Source organism: Moschus berezovskii, chromosome 4, assembly GCF_049115385.1.
Source record: "Moschus berezovskii isolate FMDL1 chromosome 4, NW_MosBer_1.0, whole genome shotgun sequence".
In the NCBI taxonomy this organism is placed as follows: Eukaryota; Metazoa; Chordata; class Mammalia; order Artiodactyla; family Moschidae; genus Moschus; species Moschus berezovskii.
This window is the reverse complement of record NC_142463.1, coordinates 13,787,601-13,810,016: the sequence shown is the minus strand read 5'-3', so window position 1 is coordinate 13,810,016 and position 22,416 is coordinate 13,787,601. Positions and strand designations below refer to the sequence as shown.

At 49.6% G+C, this 22,416-nt stretch overlaps 1 protein-coding gene across 1 annotated transcript in view; it reads right to left on the bottom strand.

Moving 5' to 3' along the window:
* Positions 1-5,359, bottom strand: part of MACF1 (microtubule actin crosslinking factor 1) — a 332,059-nt gene extending 326,700 nt beyond the window's left edge. Inside the window, exon 1 of the mRNA XM_088835151.1 lies at positions 5,053-5,359. Coding sequence (XP_088691277.1) covers positions 5,053-5,146 — 94 coding nt within the window. The 5' untranslated portion in view covers positions 5,147-5,359. The remainder of the gene's footprint in view (positions 1-5,052) is intronic.
* Between the last annotated feature and the right edge of the window lie 17,057 nt (positions 5,360-22,416).

Sequence of the window (22,416 nt, the reverse complement as noted above, 5' to 3'; positions counted from 1 at the left end):
GTGTTCTAAAAAGGAACTTAAAAACCAAGTGTACATTTAACTAAGAGATTGCTTCAGAGTGTCACTTAGATAAACAATACCAAATCCTAAGCTTGTATTTTCCAACCACTGTGTTAACAAAACTTTATCACTTTGCACTACATTGTTTCAGTGATTTATATACCAGGAAACCTCTCCCATAATGAGAGAAAAAGAAATCCTTCACAGCTCAGAGATCTGGAAATGCAGGCCACATAAAGTGTGTAACAGCAGTTCAGGGGCTAAAAAATGATAACAATAATGATATTAACAATGATAGTGACTCACTCTCAGAGACATCCTGTACATAGAGGCAAAACTAGTCTGTGATGCTACAAGTTAGGAGAGTGGGGGCAGGGGAGTGACTGGAATAGAGTACGGGGAGGTTGTGGATGCTGATAATTTTCTTTTTGTTGATGTGAATGATGGTATACATGATTTATGTATGTGAAAATATTTTCCTGTATGTATGTTATACTTTGATAAAAATCTAACTGAAAAAGAAAAAAAAACAATGATAGTAATGACTATTTTCACAATTAACTCACTTCAACCAAGTCACTGCTCTGATTTTTAAATTTCCTTCTGTAATACAGCATGAAACTTTCATCTAGAAGTCTGGATCCTTTCACTGAAGTTGCTCAAAGTCTCTTAGTTGTGTCCGACTCTTTATGACCCCACTGACTGCAATCTGCCAGATTCCTCTGTTCATGGAATTCTCCAGGCAAGAAAACTGGAGTGGGTAGCCATTCCCTTCTCCAGGTGCTCTTCTTGACCCAGGGATTGAACCTGCGTCTCCTGCATTGTAGGCAGATTCTCCACCATCTGAGCCACCAGGATCCTCTGACTACTGGACAATAATTAACTCTGCATTACTAAATTTGCCCACGTGTATAATACTTTCCTTACAGGATATTATGGAGATCAAATAAGGTAATGAATATGAGGCCGCTCTGTAAAATACAAAGTACTATATATAATATATGAAGGTTTTACTAAACATTAATGGCCTAATATGTGTCAATAGCTCATTTATATTCTTATGAATCTCAAGAAGTTAGTATTATTGTCCCTATTTTAACAGATGAGAAATGCAAAGCTCAGAGGTTAAGCAACGTTTCCAAGGTCACACAGTGTAGGTAAATGGCAAAACTAGGACTGAAGAAATACAAAGCCTTGCTCGATTTGTTAAACAGTATGCTGACCCTTCACTCCTAACTCTCTGTGCACTAAGTTTTGTGAGTTCTTTTCTGTGGTAGGATTGAAAAAAAAAAGAAAGCAGTCCTAACTAGCTTCATATACCCCTGGCACCTAGTGAGAACTCTGAAGTTTTTAAGTACCAAATAGTCCATGTTACCAATGTTGAAATCTAAACGTTCTTTTTTATTTCTAGTCCAGCCTGGCATGTAAAGGCTCTTCAGTCTTTAGGGCTTTGTGAAAACACAGTCTAATTCTTCCTTACACATTACCCTTTTTGTTTAACCACCCACCTCAAATCCAGAGTGTGTCTGTTTCTATGGGAAAATGAAAAGTGAAGTCGCTCAGTCATGTCCTACTCTTGCAACCCCATGGACTGCAGCCCATCAGGCTTCTCCGTCCATGGGATTTTCCAGGCAACAATACTGGAGTGGGTTGCCATTTCCTTCTCCAGGAGATCTTCCCAACCCAGGGATTGAACCTGGAAGTAAACCTCCTCTCTAAAAGCTAAAACTCTGTCCATACGTGACCAAGGATAGAGTTTGTCTCTACACTAGGAAAAGAATCAGCTTCTGGTTCTCCTACCTCTCTGACTGTTCCTTCTTAGCTTCCATTGGTGTTCATAAGGACCTGAGTGTACATGTGACCAGTCCATCTCATCATCTGGATGAAACATTTCTCTCGTTTTGATATTTACCAAGTAACCATCTGATTATGAGTTTCACAAGCACTTTGGTGTAAGGAAAGTGTTCTCCAGGCAGCAGTAAGAATTTCCAATCACTGGACTGGTATGTCCTCTATTATGAAGCAATAAAATTGGCCTACAAATGGTTGCTTTTTTTTTTTAGACTTTCAATGACTGACTCCCCCAATGCCCATGGAATGAAGCCACAAAAGAATCTTTATCTGCTGGACTCTGAGTTCTTTACAGTATCACCTGCTCTCACAAAACTCTAGCCTTTCAGTCACACTCAACTACTCCCATTCCTCAATTCATTCCTCAGTTCATACCTTCATGCCTTTGCACGTGTTATTTCCTCTGCCTTCTCCCCTACCTACGCTCCTCCATCAAACTAAACCCCATTTATCCTAAAGGCTCACTCAAATGTCACCACTTTCCTCAGACCTCCCAGAGAACCCCAAGTGGAGATACTCATCTCTCCTCTGCTTCTGCAGAACTTTACCCACACATCTGTTCCAGCACTGATCACAGGATCACAATGATCTGCTTGCATATATGTTTCCCTTGCTAGATATGAATGACCAAGGGCAGGAACCAGATCTCATTCAAAATTCTGGCATCTCCATGGCTAACACTATGTTACCTTTAAAGGATATTTAATAATTGTTCGTTGGAGGATCAGAAGAATGAAGAACCTACCCTGATTCTGTCAGGTTGCTGCCCACTGTAAAATGTTAGGATCCAAAGTTTAGGTAATAAACTAAACTTAGCACCTCCTGCTTGCTGGCCAGTCAAGGTCTGCAAGAGCCTTTGGGATATTTAGGAAATGAGAGAAAGTTTATGTCCTGGCTGCATCCAATCCTGCCCAAACCATGCTCACTACCAACACACAGGCAAATGGTTGCCAGGCACAATTCTGGAAAACCCATGCTTGACAACCAACCCTAATTAATACAGCTATAACATACTGCCCTACTCCCCTCATACTGCAAATGCATCGCTTCCCTTCTCATCTTTGCCCCTTCTGGGACAGTTTATGCAACTGAAAACTTTAGCTCTCCTGAATACGAAAATCCTGTTTCATTTGTAGAGTGAGAGGACTACAAATTAATAGAAGCAGAGAGATCCAAGTCATTTAGGGGTCAAACAATGAGTGTCTGGGATCCCCATCATCATCAACATCTCTTTCCCCAACTCTCTCCAAAAGAATGTTTCGCTTTAACCTCATAAACTACCACCCTTGCTCCCTCTATTGATTCCAGCTTAGGCAAACAGTTCTCTATAAGGTAATAAGGGGATTTCTAAGTCTGGAAAATGCAGGAATTCCACACAGCAAAGTAACAAAGGTTCAGATGCTAATCCACCCTGACTTCCCAGTGAGAATGGTGCAGAGAAGAGAGAGAAATTCTTTGGCACTTATGATAAAGCAGACTGCACAGCAGTCTCATATAGCTCAAGTTAACTGACTCTGGCCCACCATTTTTCACTCATTCTTCCGCTCAAAAAAGAGATCTGTGTCTGGGAAGGATCAAATTCCTATACATCTGATCAAGGTCCTTCAGAGGAAGGCCAAACTGAGTGAAACAGCTAAAAGGATTGGACACAGGAGCCTCTCCTGGAACAAGCCCTACTTCCCTCTTCTTTCCTAGTTTCACCTGCCAGCAATCGCACTTCCTTTCAGCTGGAGGCCACCAACAAGATGATCCACTGAAGTAATGGGATTTCTTCACCTATTTTTGTTTTAATTCTGCTGGTTTTTAAAGCTACAGAAGCCAGAGACAGGCCCAGAGGGGCACAAGAGTTGCCCAAAATCCTGCAAAAGACACTTAATGAAACCATCCACTTAGCAGCATTTTTTTTCAATGAAGTTCAGCAGCACAATCTAATCTCTTTGTGCACTGAAATGAACCACATTTCTTAAAAGAAAGACCACAGTGGGGGTTGATAGAAAAATTGCTGCAGGCAGGAAAACCTGGACAGCTTACAGGAGCTGATGGAGAAGGGAACAAGTAGAACTCCTAAGCAGGTCCATTTCAGCATTTTACCTCTCTCTCTGCTGCATTCCCAAGCAAAGCTCTAATGGCACGGCAGGGGGAGGGGGAGTGCGGGGGGATGGAGCGTTTTACAGCTTCTTCATTAGTTTCCCTTCACTGAGTAGCTGCCATAAACAAGTATGCTGGACTCGGTCAAAAGGGCTGAAGTTTCCTCTCCTTCAGATGAAAAGAAACTAAAGGCCCAGTCACAAGCGCCCCAGCAGAATAAAATAGGAGAAACTGCTGCCTATGTAGTTTCTGGGGAAATCTCCATGTCTGTGGCAAGCACAACCGCCACACAAAGCAAAATCCCAGAACTAGATGTTAAAGATCAAAGCATGGGCCTACCGAGGACACGAACCCCTGTTTCCACTTAAGGGATACCTCCAGCAGTTAGGCAAACGCGGTCCACCAGCCTCCGGGGCTGTCAAAACTTTCTCTGCAGACACCCTGGCTTTGGATAAGGCATTAACTTGCTGAACTGCTTAGCAAGAGAGCTTCCAGGGGTTGGAAATCCGACCTCCCAAGACAAATCTTTAGGCGGCGGAGAGGTCGGGGAGCAGTAGACCCCTGCCTCGATGAGGCTGGAAGTCCAGGGGCTGGGGGTGGGAGGCGGCCTCGTCACCAAACCTGCACGCTCACCGACCCCGCCCGATGCTCACCCGCTGGCCACCCCCGACCCCCAAGGAACCAAGGTGATTCACAACCTCCGCTGCCACGCGACTGATCGGAGGCCGAAGGAGACAAAAGGGGGCGAGGGACCCCGGCGGGCACGCGGAGGTCCGAGCCTCTCCAGGAACGGGTGGCTTCTCCCGCCCAGGCTCCTCCTCCTCCTCCCCGCACTCCCCGCCGCGTTTGGTCTCCGAAGCGGCGCCTGGCCTCGCCTCCTTCCAGCGGAGGCCAGATAACAGGGCACATAATGTAACTAGTGCTGCGAAGGCGCCGTCCCAGGTGGGAGAGGGCTCGGAGGCTCATCTCAACTCTAGAAACGAGCGGGCTCCGGCCCACGGCCGCTCCGGCCCGGCCCCAGCGCGGGTGGGCGCCACCCCGCCCGCCGCCCCACCTGCCGCGGGCCCCGGCTGCAGCCTGTCCGCGGCCCGGGCCGCCCGCCCGCCGCCGCACCTTTGTAGCGCTCCAGCACATCCTCGTACGCCTGCACGAACTCCTTCTCCTGGTTGCGGTTGGCCGGCTGCTGACCCGGCACGTAGCCGGCCATGGCCGCCCGCGCCGCGCTCTCCCGGGGCCCCGGCGGGCGCCGCTTCCAGGCCGGCGCGCTGAGGCGGCAGCCCCAGCCTCGACCCCTTTGTGCGGCCCGAGGATGACGGCGGTGGCGCTGCCCCGGCTCTCGGCTCCCCGCTCCGCGCCCGCCTCGTCCGGCCTGCCGCTCGCGCTCCGCTCCTCAGCCCGCTTGCGCTCCGCCGCCGGTCCCGCTGGCGTTTCCGCCTCCCCACCCCGCGGCTCCGCTCCTCCCTCAGCCCGCCCCGCCGCCGGCGCTGGCGGCGGCTCCTCCCGTCAGGAGCGCCAGGCCCGGCCCGCTCCCCGCCCCGCTCCCCGCCGCCTCCGCGGGCCCCGCGCGGCAGCGCCCCCCGCCCCGCCCCCGCGGGCTGCGGGCCCCGCGCGGCCGGTGCGCCGAGGGGCCGGAGTGGGGGCGGGAGGCCGGGCCCCGCGGGGGCGCTCCGCCCGAGCCCGGCCGGGCGGGGGGGGCCCCGGCGAGTCGGGACGAAAGGCCCGGCCGGCCGCCGCGGCGGGGCGAGCCCCGGGGCCCACTCGGCGGGGCGGGCGGGCTGCCCCACTCGGGGCGGACCCACACCCGGAGCCGGGACAAAGGCGGGAGCCCCCTGGCTGGAGAGAAGCCGAGCTGGGCCTGTGCCGCGGCTGGAGAAGCACCCAGAGACGCTGAAGGTTAGGGAGCGAGCCAAAGACCTAGATAGGTCGCAGGGCCAGACACGGTCAGGAGGAGGCCGGGGCAAGATCCAGACGGGCCGCCGGGTGAGGCCAAGGGAACACAGACCACAAAGAATCTCAGGAACAAAGGGTTTTCCCGAAACGGAAGAAACTGAATCCCAGCACCATGAAATAAACCAGGCCAAGAACGAGGAGCCAGAGCCTGAGAAATGACAACTGAGGGAATGAAAACTGGATTCTGACTGCACCGTGGGGTGAATAAGAGGAGAGACGGGAGATAACACATCTACAGGGAAACGGTGCGACAGGAATATTATTACACTGTGACAGCCGTAGGAACAGAGGCTTAGATCAAAAGGGAGAAACGTGGGAACCTGAGGCTGAACCAGGTATGTATGCTCTGTAACAAAAGGATTCTGGAGCCTAACTGCTCACAGAAGAAAAAGGCAAGCCAATAACTCTCTGTCATCAGGGAAAAGGGAAAGAATGAAGAAAGAGTGCTGGTGAATGCGGGTAGGAATATCCTGGGGACCATTTTCAGGAGGGCGTTCCCAGTGTCCTCTGACCCTCCATTCAGGCCTAGTATTCATGGACTGCACTGAGGCCAGAGCAGTGAGGAACTCAGGTAAATGCAGGTGATTTTTTGCCACATCTACACCTATCTAACCATTATCCTTCCCAGCCTCCAGCAAGTCCGTTAATTTTGGGGGTGCAGGGGGAGGGCGGCAGGAAGCAGGTGGAAATGTGGTTGTGAGTTAAAAATTAGGCTCACTGATCTCATAATAACATCGCACTAGCAAGTCAAAAAGAATTCATGTGACACTAAGCCGACAAATTTGGGACTTGGGCTTCCATTTCAGTTCCCATTCTCCAGATTTTTAAGAGAAGCTTCTCACCACCCGGCAAGGCCTGCATCTCTGCACAATATGAGTAGTGCCAAGTATTTGATCACTGCTCAGCAAGCACATTAATAACAAGAGATGATGCTTTTCACTAATAGGTGCTTGATGGTTGTTTCCACATCATACCATGATCAGAAATTGTATGAGCAAGTCATTAATCATATCTTTTTCCATCAAATTGTGCTGACCTGCCCAACTTCTAGGCATAGAGATCATACAGGGAAGGGCCTGAAAGAGGACAGACAGGAAGGCGCCTTGGACAAATGCTCGTTTCCTTCCAGTTTAGTCCTCTGTGCTCAAAAAAAGCTAGTTCGCAGTTTGGCATCAACTGCTAATGAGCTCAGTTCAAGAAAAGGAAGAGAAGAAGCTTGAGGTTTAGTCTTTTTAAAATAAATAAAAGGCTTTCAGTAGAAAATGCAGGATGCAGAAGTCGGTGATTGATGGCATAAGCACATTTTTCGTAAACAGCGGAGAATATAGAAATGCTAACTCCGAGGATCTTGACTGTATTCATGCTGAGTCATCTGCATTTCCTATATTATTTCATAGCAGAGGAGCTAGGAAAGCCCAGACACAAACATACAGACACACACACCTCCACCTTCACCCCCAAACAGCATCTGCCTCCTCATTTTCAGAACAGTATAAATTGGAAAGTTGCTCCATCCCTTCCTGGGGCTGCTACATGTACCACTTAGCAAGTAGGTTCCTAAAGAGTTGCCAAAGGTGAGGAAAGACAAGTGCAGGAAGGGAATGAGAATCTGTTCTGGGAACCAGGCTTTGTTGGAGGCCTGGGGGGTGATCTGGGGGAGAGGGCAAGGGGTTGAGATGCCATTAAAAAGCATGTTAATTAAGGAAGAAAGTTCTGGTTTGGGTTGTGGCTAGAAGGGCTTCTTGACACGATTTGCATTTAAATGCTCCCAAGAGATTTTGAAGTAATGCATTCTTCTAATGAATGGAAAGGGGGAAGTCCACATGTTTGGCTGATGTTCCCGTTTTATACAGAGAAAATTTTACAAGGATAGAGGAACAAAGCGGCTGCTGGAGGGGTGGGGGGTGATGGGAAGAATGAAGCCTAGGAAGGGGAGGTTTTTGGGTTTTTCCAAGCAACAGTCTAAATTTATAGCCAGACCATTCAATTGGGACAGCTCTGAGGCTCTCTCCTTTCGTTCTCTGCTTTTCCTTTGCTCCAACAGTGACACTGCTGTTGCATTTCCAAAGAGGCTGCCATGGAGAAGCTGAAGGAGACAAGGTGTACTCCGAGGGGCATCTAGTGGTGGGAAGGGGTAATGCAAGTAAATAAAGCCCTATTTTCTCTGAGTGTCCTCCCCTTCTTACCCTTCTTAAAAGCCTCACCAGTAACTCTCTCCCTAAGGCTCAACTTCTTTCACCTCCTCCTATGGGCTCTCTCGCCTCAAGGCCTTCCCACCTGCCTTTCTCCCAGGCCAGACCCTCCACCGCTCTCCTCTTTTATTCTGGCTTGCTCCTGCTCAGGCCTCTGCTGAAAATCCCACAGGAAAGCCAGCCCTCATCTCTCGGATTAGCAGGTCCTCCTGCCTCTCTACTCCCCTTAGGTAATAACCATCACACTGAAGTTACAGGTTCAGTGTCTTGCTTGCTTACTAACTCATTAGCTCCCTGAGGGCTGTTTGTGTGTCTTGTTCACCACAGGGTCCTTAGCATTTAGCAAATGACCTGGCCCAGAGGGCACTGATTAAATATTTGTTTTAACTTTTGATTAAATGCATGAGTGACTGAACCAGATGACCCTAAAATACTCAGCTGCCTGTGGCTTCTGACTCCCTAGAAGGCAAGGGTATTTAAGAAAGTATGCTTCTCTCACAGCTTCCCTTATCTCTGCCCAGCATTCAAAGTCTTCCATATTTTGACATCTACCTTCCTTTACAGCCTGATTTCCCTTATCCCTAACAATCAAACTCAGAACCTTTGCCTGGAATGTCCTCCATCCCTAATTCCACCTAACGATCCCCTGTGCATCTTTTAAAGCTCACCTGAAAACAACCTGAGGTTATTTTTTTAGTCAATTCAGATAGAAGAGCCTCTTCTCAAAATCCCAACCACAAACCAATTCTTTCCCCATTCCTGGGGTAACCACATGTACTGTGCATATCTATCTACATCACTGCCTCCTAGCACCCTGGTTCACAAGTTCTTTGAGGCAGAAGAATTGATTTTACTTTCTTCACCATACAGCCAAACACAATGCTTTGCACCTAGTGGGTGCTCAGTAAATATTTGCTGAAGGCATGGGTGCCTTGCTGAAAATACACAGGGGTGGGGGCTGTGAACTAGGTCTGCAATTCAAGACAACAAAGTCCAATTCAGTGTCCACTCAGTGGCCGAGAGCTGAGGGCAGGTCGTGCAGAGAGGAAAGAGGGAAGTGCAAATCATTTCTCCTGCTGGTGCCCCCGCTCCAGCCTTTGGAAGGCTTACGCCTAGCACTTCTTCAGTTTGGCTCATGCTGCATTATTTTACATGTGTTAATTGCTGCTTTATAAATAAATTACTTGCTAGTAGGGAGGGTGTGGATCATGGAGAAAGCAAGAGAGTTCCAGAAAAACATCTATTTCTGCTTCATTGACTATGCCAAAGCCTTTGACTGTGTGGATCACAATAAACTGTGGAACATTCTGAAAGAGATGGGAATACCAGACCACCTGACCTGCCTCTTGAGAAACCTGTATGCAGGTCAGGAAGCAACAGTCAGAACTGTACATGGAACAACAGACTGGTTCCAAATAGGAAAAAGAGTGGGTCAAGGCTGTATATTGTCACCTTATTTAACTTATATGCAGAGTACATCATGAGGAACGCTGGGCTGGAAGAAGCACAAGCTGGAATCAAGATTGCTGGGAGAAATATCAATAACCTCAGATATGCAGATGACACTACCCTTATGGCAGAAAGTGAAGAGGAACTCAAAAGCCTCTTGATGAAAGTGAAAGAGGAAAGTGAAAAGGTTGACTTGAAACTCAACATTCAGAAAACAAAGATCATGGCATCTGGTCCCATCACTTCATGGGAAATAGATGGAAAAACAGTGGAAACAGTGTCAGACTTTATTTTTTTGGGCTCCAAAATCACTGCAGATGCTGACTGCAGCCATGAAATTAAAAGACGCTTACTCCTTGGAAGGAAAGTTATGACCAACCTTGATAGTATATTAAAAAGCAGAGACATTACTTTGCCAACAAAGGTCCGTCTAGTCAAGGCTATGGTTTTTCCCGTGGTCATGTCTGGATGTGAGAGTTGGACTGTGAAGAAAGCTGAGAGCCGAAGAATTGATGCTTTTGAACTGTGGTGTTGGAGAAGACTCTTGAGAGTCCCTTGTACCGCAAGGAGATCCAACCAGTCCATTCTAAGGGAGATCGATCCTGGGTGTTCATTGGAAGGACTGATGCTAAAGCTGAAACTGCAATACTTTGGCCACCTCATGCGACGAGTTGACTCACTGGAAAAGACTGATGCTGGGAAAGGTTGGGGGCGGAAGGAGAAGGGGACGACCAAGAATGAGATGGCTGGATGGCATCACCGACTCTGTGGATATGAGTTTGAGTGAACTCTGGAAGTTGGTGATGGACAGGGAGGCCTGGCGAGCTGTGATTCATGGGGTCGCGGAGAGTCGGACACGACTGAGCGACTGAACTGAACTGAACTGAGCGAGGGTGTGTGTGCATGTGTGTGTGTGTATTCTGTGGTCCTCTTTGCAGAGGTACACTGTCTCCTGTGCCCTAACAGTAGCCGGAGCCAGCCAACCAGACAGACAGACACTAAAGGAGCTATCCATTGGCCAACTCTTGGAAGAAAATCTAGTTCTAGGCTTAGAAGACCTACCTCCAGGCCCAGCCCCACCATCCTTTCAGACATCAGCTTTAGTTGCTGCTGCTGCTGCTGCTAAGTCACTTTAGTCGTGTCCGACTCTGTGTGATCCCATAGACGGAAGCCCACCAGGCTCCCCTGTCCCTGGGATTCTCCAGGCAAGAACACTGGAGTGGGTTGCCATTTCCTTCTCCAATGTGTGAAAGTGAAAAGTGAAACTGAAGTCGCTCAGTCGTGTCCGACTCTTAGCGACCCCATGGACTGCAGCCCACCAGGCTCCTCCATCCATGGGATTTTCCAGGCAAGAGTACTGGAGTGGCTTGCCATTGCCTTCTCCGTCAGCTTTAGTTAGTCACAGCCCAAGCGCCTTTTCAGCCCAGCCCCTGGAAACCCTTGCTGAACTTTGCCTGAAGTTCCCAAATCTGCTTCTGGGGTAGGAATTTGCCCACTGTCATGCTGCCCTCTTCCATTCAGAAAGTACAACACCACTAATTTATGAGGCCTGGATGATGCCAGCCACCCAGAAAGACAAGATCCCAGCCACCCAGCAGCCCATCGCCCCATCACCATAGCAACCCTCAAAATGGTTACTCAGCCATCTGGGTTACCATAGCAACTGGCCAAGTCTCTCCACCTCAGCCTCTCCCTGGGCCTTCTCCTCTGGCTTATCAGAGCCAATGCCAAAGACTCTTCAATCCTTACTGGGGGAAATGAGCAGAAGCTGGACCCCTGATAGGCAGTTGTCTCAAAGGGGCATGGAATGTCTTGCGCACCCCGGACTTCCTGAGGCTCCTTGAAGATAATGAGTGTTAAGATATTCCATGAAACTTGAAGTGGCACACAGATGTTAGCTATTATTAAACTACTGTTCCTTGTAATGGGGGAGGCAGTGGGTTACGCTAGGCAGAGCTAGTGCCATTGCCATCTTGGTCCCTCACTGGCTGGGAGACCTTGAGCAAGTTACCCAACTCTCTGGGTTTGTTTCCTCTATTGCAGCACATCTGCCTCCTCAAGTTCTTTCAAGGATTAGGTCAAACAAAACACAGAAGAGCCTAAGCACAAAGCTTGGTACTTGAAACATTATCAGTAGAAGCTGGAAAGGTACTGGCCCCGCTCCGATCTCCTGGTCTCTGTGAATATGTTTTATTTTCTCATTTTAAGGAATCTAGGCTGACATGACGGACAAGGCAATGGGGCAAGCCACTCCAGTACTCTTGCCTAGAAAATCCCATGGATAGAGGAGCCTGGTGGGCTGCCGTCTATTTGGTCGCACAGAGTCGGACACGACTCAAGCAACTTAGCAGCAACAGCAGGCCGACATGAGCCCTGTGTGCTCAACCACACCCAATCTCCCTTCCTGCTCTGGGTCAGGGGAGGGCTTCATCTGGCGAGGTGGGGGGCCTCTGAAGTTTCTACCAAACAGGGCCACAGGCAGTCTGGACTCCTTGGAGAGTTGGGAGGCTCCCCAAATTAGGGGGTGTGGATTGTAACCTATGAACCTCCACTCCACTTGAAACATCTCCCCAGCTTATACTACCTCAGGCTTTAGATAGCAGTGTCTACTCCTGTGGAAGATTAGAGTCACATGAAACAATTCAGCAATGACAGTGTAGACCTGGGGCTGAGTTACATAGATTCTCACAAGAACAGAATTCCTTCCCTCTAGGGCTTCCCGGGTGGCTCAGTGGGCAAAGAATCTGCCTGCAATAAAGGAGACGCCAGAGATATAGGTTCAGTTCCTGGGTTACGAAGATGCCCCAGAGGAGGGCACGGCAATCCACGGACAGAGGAGTCTGGCAGGCCACAGTCCATTAGGGAGCAAAGAGTCAGACGACTGAAGCAACTGAGCACAAGGCAACACATGGTTTTAAAAGATTTCACTCCTTTCGCATCTCAACTTCAGTCTCTCAAGACGAAATCCTCAAAAATCTATTTTGGGGGTACTTTCCTCAAGTACATTGGCAGGGTGCTGATTCAAACCCAGGGTCTGTGGATTTGAAGTATTTTAGGCAAACCAGACAGACACCACCCTCAGAAATCAGGATTTCAGACACAGAACCAGGTATGCTCCAGCCTAGCTCTGTGTGTCCGGGGAGTAGGGCATGAACCTCAAGCCAGAAGGAACTGAGGATCAGACGAGCGACATTGACACACCCCTGGGCCAGGAGTCAAAAACCCCTCCTCGTACTTCTGTGAAATGGTTCAGTGGACTTGGCCAGACTTCACACAGAACTGCTGAGCAAATAAACTGATGTACTTCCCACGGGGGAAAGGCAATAGAATAGTTAAGAAGTGGGGGAGGCGTTATCATGAAATCGTGTCCTACTCTTTTGCCACCCCATGGACTGTAGTCTACCAGGTTCCTCCGTCCATGGGATTTCCCAGGCAGAATACCGGAGTGGGTTGCCATTTCCTTCTCCAGGGGATCTTCCCAACCAGGGATCAAACCCATGTCTCCTGTATTGGCAGGCACAGTCTTTACCGCTGAGCCACCAGGGAAACCTGTGGGAGCTGACAGTATGTGATTTCTGGAATTTACATCTATGTAACGGGGGAAGCGGAATTGGGGGATGTAATGAACTGAGATTGGCCATGAATTGATAATTCTTGAATCTGGGTGATGGGGGGTTATTATATTCTCACAACTTTATAGTATATGTTTGAAATGTTCTGCAGGAGGCAGGGAATTTGGAGTTAGGCCAACCTGAACACCAGCAATGAACATCTCCAAAGGGCATGTGCCCGTGTTGTTTCAGGGGATGCTGTGCAGGTTCAGCAGTACTGCATCTCAGTTCCACTATCAGCCAACTGTATGACCTCAAACAAGTTCCTCAACTTTCCTCTTCTGTAAAAAGGGAAAGCAACAACTTTCCAAGGTTCCATAAAGATTAAACAATACGTGTTCATGCCTGGCACACGTTTCAGACTCAAAACACAGTAGCTTTTCCAACTACTGTCCACTAGGGGATCCCAGCTGGCATCAGCTCTCAGGAGCTCCTGGACTGAGTCTAGAGTTCAACTCCCCAAACCACCCTCTGGATTCTTTCATCCTTACTCCCATCAGTTGTTCTCTGTTCACCTCCCTTCCATCCTTTCTACTGAGGCCAAAGAAAGGAGAGCAAGGACAGAAACAAGCAACAGGGACCTCTCTTCAGGTTGTCCTGACAAATTCCCATCTCTTTTCCAAGTTGCAGATCAAATGCCATCATTGCTTTAAGCTAGGAGGCAGGGCAGAAGTAGGAGGAAGCCCTTCCCTCTCAGAACATCCTCACAATTCTGGGCTTGCAATGTGCACAGTTCATGCTGCATCCTAGCTGCCTTCACAGGCTGGAGCTGGGTTCTGAAGCCCACTCTGAGTCTAGCACACAGCAGTCCTGGGTGTGGGTGTGTGCTTTAGACATGTCCAACCCTTTGTGACCCATTGGACTGTGACCCATTAGCCCACCAGGCTCCTCTGTCCATGGGATTCTCCGGGAAAGAATACTAGAGTGGGATGTCATGCCCTCCTCCAGGGATCTTCCCTGCTTCAGAATTGAACCCGTATCTCTTATGTCTCCTGTATTGGCAGGCAGGTTCGTCACCACTAGCACCACCTAGGAAGTCCACACAGCAGCCCTAGTGAGAGAAAGTGAAGTTGCTCAGTCGTATCCGACTCTTTGCGACCCGAGGGACTGCAGCCTACCAGGCTCCTCTGTCCATGGGACTCTCCCTAGGAGTATGGTTAAATGAACAATGAATGAGCAGGGATGAATCAACAAATCATAAATTAGTGCACAAGTGCATGAGTGAATTATATTAATGAGAAGAGCTAACACGTATCAAGTCTGACTGCACAGCAGGCACGGGCCAAGTCCCTCACTCCCATTATCTCATTTAATCCACCTGCAAGACCTGGCAGTGGCACTTTTGCACCCTCGTTTTAACGGTGAGAAAGTGAGGCTCAGAGAAGTTAGTAACTACTCCGGGTCACCCACCTGATGAAGTGATGGAACGAGGACTCCAGCCAACTCCCAAAGCCATTCCCTGGAGTGAATGAATGGAAATTTAGAAAAAGAGGAAAGGAAGGAATGAGAAGGGAAAAGGATGCCTAGAGACACACCCAGTGGGCTCCAGGCAGAATCCTCCCCTTGACCCAAAGGCAAAAGCCTGGTACCTTCTGGGGGAGGGGTGGGACACAGCTGAGGACAGAAATTTCAGCCCACAATCACTCCTCAAGTTACAGGGCCTTCCAGACCATCTCTGCAGCAGCAGCCTAAGTCTGGGCGGAGATTACAGCCAGGAGTACCAGCTCTGCTCCTGCAGGGAAGCCAAGGCACAGCCAGGAAGCTGGCCAGCTTCTACCTGACAGGTGGCAACAGGCAGACCCAGGGCCAAATCACGGCAGGTCCTAGACACAGCAACTGGCCAGGCTTGAGATAGCACGATGGTGATGATAGGTTCTTAACATTCACACCCAGGTGTGTTCACAGACCTTTCCCCAGGGGAAGGACCACTGGAATAAAACAAATGCAGCCCCTGACCCTGCTGTACTGTCAGCCCCTCTGGAGGCATCAAAACCCCTGGGGCTGAGAAATGGCAGCCTTCCACAGCTCCCCAAGTTAACCAATCCTTCCTCCGCATTCCTAACCTCGGTTCTAGGCTGCTCTTAGAATAGAAAGGGCGTGAGTCAGACTGCCACTCCAAACCTGTCTCTGTGTCACCTGGGAAGTCACTCAAAAAGCATGATGGGAATTCAGCAACATAAAGATTGCGCCTTACAATGTGACAACCACCTTCCCTGACCAGCTGGGGGTCCCACAGGGACCCTAAGCCTCAGAGAAAGGACAGCTTGGCTGTCTTTTCTGCTGCTTGCACAGAATTCTGCCCACGTGGTCGCTTTCCATCCCTGCAGCTAATGTGACCCAGATTCACTTTCAAAGAGCTGGAGCTGAGCCGGTGGTGTGTAGCTACAATTCATTCTGCCCCACTTTCAGGGACTCTCTCCTGTTCATCTCTCCTGATACTGAAACAGAGCTCCAGGACAGGGCCTGGGACTCTGAGGATACTGCCAGTAAGAAGCAGAGGAGCCGGAAAGGAGAAGGCTCCTTGCGCTCAGGAGGAGGGATTCCCATTGGAATTTTTAGGCATCTGTCCACCCTGCCCCCGCATCCCATTCTTCCCATCATGGCTTGGCCAGAAACACAGACACACACGCACACACACTTCCATCTGCTCTTTGACAAAGCCCTGGAGTGAACAAAAAAAGGTACAAGACTAAGAGACCTGGAGCCTCTTCCTTGCTCATCTAGGAAACTGCTGGCTTCCTGGAGTCCCTCCCCACTGTTTCTTCTAGTTGTCCAGGGAAGAAACAAGGAATGACACGCCAAGTGCAGTATCATGTTAACCCATGTTTGTCTGGCATGTTTTGACTCTCACCCAATGATCATTCGAATCAGATGTCATCACCTCCCTTGTCCAGATACGGAAATTGAAGCCCAAAGAAATAAAATCATTTACTCGGGTTTTCTGACTCCAGATTCACTTGTCTCCACAGTGCCCGGCACACAGCTGGGGCTAAACCCACTTTTTTAACCAAATGAATGAATGACCAAGCCAATAGGAACCTTCTGAGGTCTTCCATCCTGGAGGAGAGACACACGGGCACAGAGAAGCAAGCTTCTTCCCCTGACCAGGCAACAGCTCTCGAGGCTGTCTCCCCAGGAGTGAGCCCTTGAATCACTCCAGTAGCTGAGCTTAGGCTCAAAAGCAGGAGAAGACACCAGCATCAAGTTGCATTCCACAGCCCTCGCTGAGCCTTTAGCTTCCAGAGCCACGTTCTCAGAGTGAGATCTTGGGGCAAAACCAGGAAGGGTGAGATGGGCCTCCTGACTACAGTGAGCTCCAGATCTGGTGAGGGAAACACACCTGGAAACAATGAGCTTTAAAGAAGGCCAGTTGAAACAAGGCTAGAGACACAATTGCTGTCTGACTGGTGGAGAAATCGGGGAAGGCTTCTTGGGGCAGGCCACCTTGGAACAAATGCTGGGGTTTCCGACTTCACGAGCACCCGCTGAAGCACTCCCAAGAACAAATCCTACAGATGCTTTGCACTGGTTCATGGGAGGCCATGCCTCAGCGCTGAGTCCCTGTGCTCTCCTCTTTCACAATACATGAGTGCATGCTCAGCTGCTCATTCATGTCCGATTCTTCGCAACCCCATGGACCCCATAGCCCTCCAGGATCCTCTGACCATGGAATTTTCCAGGTAACAATACTGGAGTGGGTTTCCATTTCCTGCTTCAGGGGATCTTCCCAATCCAGGGATCGAATCCCCGTCTCTTGGGTTTTCTACATTGGCAGGCAATTCTCTTCCACTGCACCACCTAGGAAGCCCTATTTCACAACACATACAGGAAAGTAATTATTTTTTCCCTTCTGGCCTCTGAACTAGTTCCATGAAGAAGTGATTCCATTTTCAGTCATCTTTAAGTATCAATGCCAAGAACAGGGAAGGTCCTGAATATATGGCGTTACATGGTTGAATTTCTGATTGGTAGGTAAGTGAGGAATCCCTCCAGCCCCTAGCCCAAACAGGGTCCCTTCTATCAGACACTTTATTGCAATCTGCAGGAAACTTGCCACAATAAAATACAAACTTACAATGACAAAAGCTGAACGGTGCCCCCTAGAGTTGTGCGGTGTCCAGCCATGTGACTAGGGTCCTGCACTAGTTTTTTCTCCCCCAGGCTTCACAAGCCCCAAGGGATACAACCTTCTCTCCTCTGCCCTCTTCTAGCCTGTGGGGTTGGGCTCCTTGCCCAAGTACCCTCCCCAGATCCCCCCTTCCATGTGGTCCTGCCCACCCTTCACCAGTGAATAAGGATATTTCTATTGCTGTTCAATAACAGAGCTAAAGGCTCCGAAGAGGCAAACTCCACTAGATCTTTGTCTCTGCTTTTTTCTATAGCTCAGGATTGTGAAGCCTCTCCCAGAGGTGACCAGAATGACTCTCTGGTGAGTCTGGAGGCCCAGTCAGCTATTTAGATTTGTAGCCAGCAGAAAAATCCAGCTGGCCTGGTTGTCAGGTATTGCCTAAGGGAACAGAAACAGCAATGTACCTGGAGTTAGAAGATCTGGGTCTACTGATCCCATGTGACTCCAGGCAAGTCCCTTAAATCCTCTGGACCTCAGATTCTAAAACGCGTCCCACCTAACATGCTGTCATCATGAAATCTCTATGATCAACAGAAACAATGCTTTCTCGTTAACGACAAATGTTTCACTTTGATGTGGCTGGGCTTAAGGAGTTGAGAATAGGGCTAGCAAGGTAGAGAGAAGAAAAAAAATGGAGGGAAAGGGTGAGGATGGAGAGAATTGGTTATAGCATGTGTCGGGCCCCTAGAACCTGTTCTGATTCTGTAGACTTGAGATCAGCAGTTTTCTCAGCCCGACATGCCTCTCCATCTGACATGTGCCATCAGCAAGATTCCCCCATTCTCCTCTCCAGCATGAGGGAGGCCCTGAGACCCATGCAGGATACTGAGTAGGCCAGGCACCGGAGCAGTCTGTGTATTTGGTGAGACTGACTCAGACACGCCTCCTTCGCTTCAGAACCCAGGCCCACAGGGAGGAGAAAATTACACAGGCCTCAGCTGGCTTCCAGGATAAGATTGACTTCATTTCCTCCCCGAATGTAAGTTCTAACTTCAGAGAGCTTCAGAGCACACAGGGTCTCCCAGACATGCCCTTCCCACCCTCTCAGGAACCAGTTGCCGAAGAAGGAAGGCTGCCTTCTTAATTACTCTGGTAGAACCCCCACCACACTCTGAAATCACAGGAAGATTTCAGCCGGGGCCCTGAAGTAGCAGTCCCGCCTCTCCTCCGCTGCCTCTCCTCTCTCCTGCTAACGAAACACGCCCAACTGCAGCACACAAGTTATTTTTAACTATGGCAGTCTCCCCATTTTCAGCCTCACTGGCCCAGCCCCCTCCCCAAGACAGTCACGTGGCAACGTCAGGATGTAAAGAAGATCAGTCCCGGTGCCTGAAACAGCACAGGGCCTGCCTGTCCCATGGTTCAGTGGACCCAGCAGCACCCTCAGGGACTGAGCCCCCTTGAGTCCATTCCTGTTCTAGACTCGGAATGCTAAACAGCAGGCAAATCATCCCTTGGGGCTCTTCAAAGAAGCCTGGGAGGGGAATTCATCACAAAGCAATCTATAAGTACAGTCATCCCTCAGTGTGTGCAAGGGATTGGTTCCAGAACCCCAGGAGGTACCAAAATCCACAGATGCTCAAGTCCCTTATAAATCAGTTGATATGATACAGTTGACCCTCCATATCCGCAGGCTCCACATCTGTGCAGATGGGTGATGGAGCATAGGGCTAGAGGATGTGAGGAAGGGAGAAAAAGGCCTCTGTTCTGCTGCCTTCAGAAGAATGAGGGGTTTGAGCGTTGAGAGGCCCCTCGATGAGGGCCCTTCAAGGCTGGAAACAAATAAACCCCTCCTGCATCATAGGGACAGCTCTGAAACTTCACTGACTGATGCCACTGTCCCAGAGGTCTTGCGAAGGACCAAAAAGTCCTTCCTCCAAGGGCCTCCTACAGCCCACAGTGAAAGTCACTCAGTCGTGTCTGACTCTCTGCAACCCCACGGACTATACAGCCCATGGAATTCTCCAGACCAGAGTACTGGAGTGGGTAGCCTTTCCCTTCTCCAGGGGATCTTCCCAACGCAGGGATCAAACCCAGGTCTCCCACACTGCAGGTGGATTCTTTACCAGCTGAGCCAAAAGGAAGCCCACAAAAGGGTTTCAAACTCTCCAGCTCGTCTTCCAGGTCTCCTCCCTTGAGGCTCAACCCCTCTCAAATCCCTTCCTGATCACTTGAGCCCACATAGCCCTCTCCCTGTCGAGCTTTCCATTACAACGCACTGCCTGTTCCTGGATCACAATCTGTCGCGTATCATCCTCGCAACACTCTTTGCCTTCATTCACTCATTCAGTACTGGTTGATCTCCAATATGCACAAGGCCCTGTGCAAGGAGCTGGGGGGTAAAACCATCAACGAAAGAGAAAAAAAAAAATCAATGAGACGAGGTCCAGAATTGTTCACAGTCCTCAGGGAGTGACGGGCACCCCACGGGATAACTGCTCTACTGTACCAGGGAACACAGAGGAGAGAAAAGCATGAATACAAGAGCGGAGGAGGGAGCTCTGGATACCTCTGGGGCAACAGGGACAGAGGGGGCGGCACTTACGGGGGGCGGGGGGCGGCTTCCACCACCTCACAGAGAAGCAAGCTCAGGCGTGGAGGTCTAATCTGTGGGGGTCGAGGAACAGCTCCATGTGGCAGGGTGCCTGGGAGTAGGGGTAATTTTGATGGGTGTCTGATACAGCCTTTAACCGACAGGGATGAAGAGCCAGAGAAGGTTGGGAAGCAGCTGAGGAAGAGAATCAGGTTTGATTTTTGAACAATGTACTCTGCCAGTCATGTAGGGGAAGTGGGGCAGGATTGGAAGGAGAACCATCAGACGGTGCTTGGTGGTACAGGTAGAGATGATAAAGTGGAGGCGGGCAGGGTGCATTGTTTGAGGGACGCAAAAGAGGGAGCAGGACAGGCCTTGGTGATGGATTGAAAGTGGGTGATGTCACTGAATTCACTGCAGGCACTGCTTTGTCTGTCTTTCTATCTGCACTCTGGCACCAATGCCTCCTGAGAGGCTGAGCACAACCCACGGAGGCAGCTCTGGATCCAGCCTTTGGTGGAAGCAACAGAGAAAGCGCTTCCCCTTTACTGAGCCAAGAGCCGTGCTAAGAGCTTTATATACATTTTCTCCTGTAATCCTCACAGGAGCCCTGCACAGGAAGCATCCTCAAAAGGAGGCAGGTGAGGCTCAGGCGGCGCTGAGAGACTTGCCCAGAATCACACAGCTGGTCAGAGGCCGGGCCACAGTCCAGCACCTCCCTTCTCTGACTCCAACATCTGGGCTGGTGACCACTGCCCTGGCAACGATTCTGCTGCTCAGCAAAGGGGCAGCACCCCCAGCCTTCACCCTGCAGAAAGGGTAAGCAGGAACCACATTTTTAGAAGGCAATGTGAGTGAAACTGCCTTCTCCCAGGACTTTATTCCAAGGAAATAACTCAATGAAGTCAAGTGTTTTGATTCATAAAGAAGTTCACTGCAGCATTGTCTATTGTGGCCAATGAAAACAGAAAGAAAGAAAAATGAGTAGGATTTTTAAAATCGTGAAATATTACACAGCCTTTAAAAATGGTAACTATAAACCCTGAGATGTCATATGGAAAATCTTTTTGATGTAGGAGTGAGTAGAAAAAATCAGATCCACAATGGTACATGAGCCATGAAGGCAACTACATGGCAAATATAACTGCATGGGGACCAAGGCAGGGAAGAAGATGAAAAAGGAAAATAGGTCTCATGTTAGCACACTGGGCTTAGGAGTGGCGGACTTTGCTCTTTCAAATTGTTCTTTAATGTCTTTTCATCATCTTTCCAGTAGTAATAACACCAAACTGGACTCCAGCTGGCTTGTTGGAGAGCCCAGGAGAGGGCCCCTCCACCAACCCACCCCCAGCCATGACACCCACAGCACCCAGCTCACTCCAGGCTCTCTTACCAGCAACTCTGACTACAGCACGCTCCGCAGGGTCCAGCACCGAGTCCTGGCTTTTCCGCTTTTTCTGCTCATGCAGTGGCAGATTCCAGGGTAAGGTATCCCCTGGGGGACAGGGAGACAGGCTCCCTGACCGCTCACTCCTGTAAGACCGCTCACTCCGACATGACCGCTCGCTCCGGCATGACCGCTCACTGAGTGTTTCTTCATCTGAAGAAGACATGGCCCAGGCCGGGGCTGCAGCTGGAGGGCCTGCAGCCCCTGGAGAAGTGATCTGCAGGGGAGAGGAGTGCACGTGACCAGACTGAAGGGGTTGCCGAATGAATGCTGGGACTCGGGAGGCAGAGGTTCTAACCCTGGTTCTGCCACTGACTTGATCTCTTTACCTCTCTGAAACTCAATTTCCTTATCTGGAAAACTGGGATGTTTCATGGCAAAACTAATTCATGGGGCTTGGGGGAGATCACATGAAGTAATGTATATGAAGGTGTCCATAAGTCTTAAAACACTAGAAAAGTCAGCTCCTATTGGGGACTTCCTTAGTGGTCCAGTGGTTGACTCTGCACTTCCTTGGCAGGGGCACAGGTTCAACCCCTGGTGGGAACTAAGGTCATGCACAGTGCAGCCACATAAACAAACAAAAGTTAGCTCCTGTTACTAGTAAGCACTACTCCGGTCACTTGGTACTTGCGGAGGATTAAGCTTACAGGTCTCACGGGTAGAAACATCTGGACTCAAGTTCTTTGTTGTCGTTCAGTCACTAAGTCATGTCTCACTCTTTGTGACCCCACGGACTGCAGCACACCAGGTCTCCCTGTCCCCCACTTTCTCCCGGAGTTTGCCCAAGTTCATGTCTGTTCAATCAGTGAGGCCATCCAACCATCTCATCCTCTGTTGCCCTCTTCTTCAGCCTTCAATCTTTCCCAGCAAGTTCTACCCCATCATTTACTAGCTGTTTGACCCTGGGGAAGCCACTTAACGTCTTTGAGCCTCGGAATCCTCATCTATAAAAGGGGGATGTAAGAGCAACTACCTCACAAGGTTATTTGCATGGACTAAATGAGATCCTGCAGGTAAAGTGCTTAACAGAGTCTGGTATCCACAAACATCATCTATTATTACATTCCTGTTCTACTTACCTCCCGGGAATGTTGTAAAGATAAAACGGGGCAACAGATGGGAAGTATTTTCAAAAAGCTAAAGCATGATCTCAATGTTAGGCA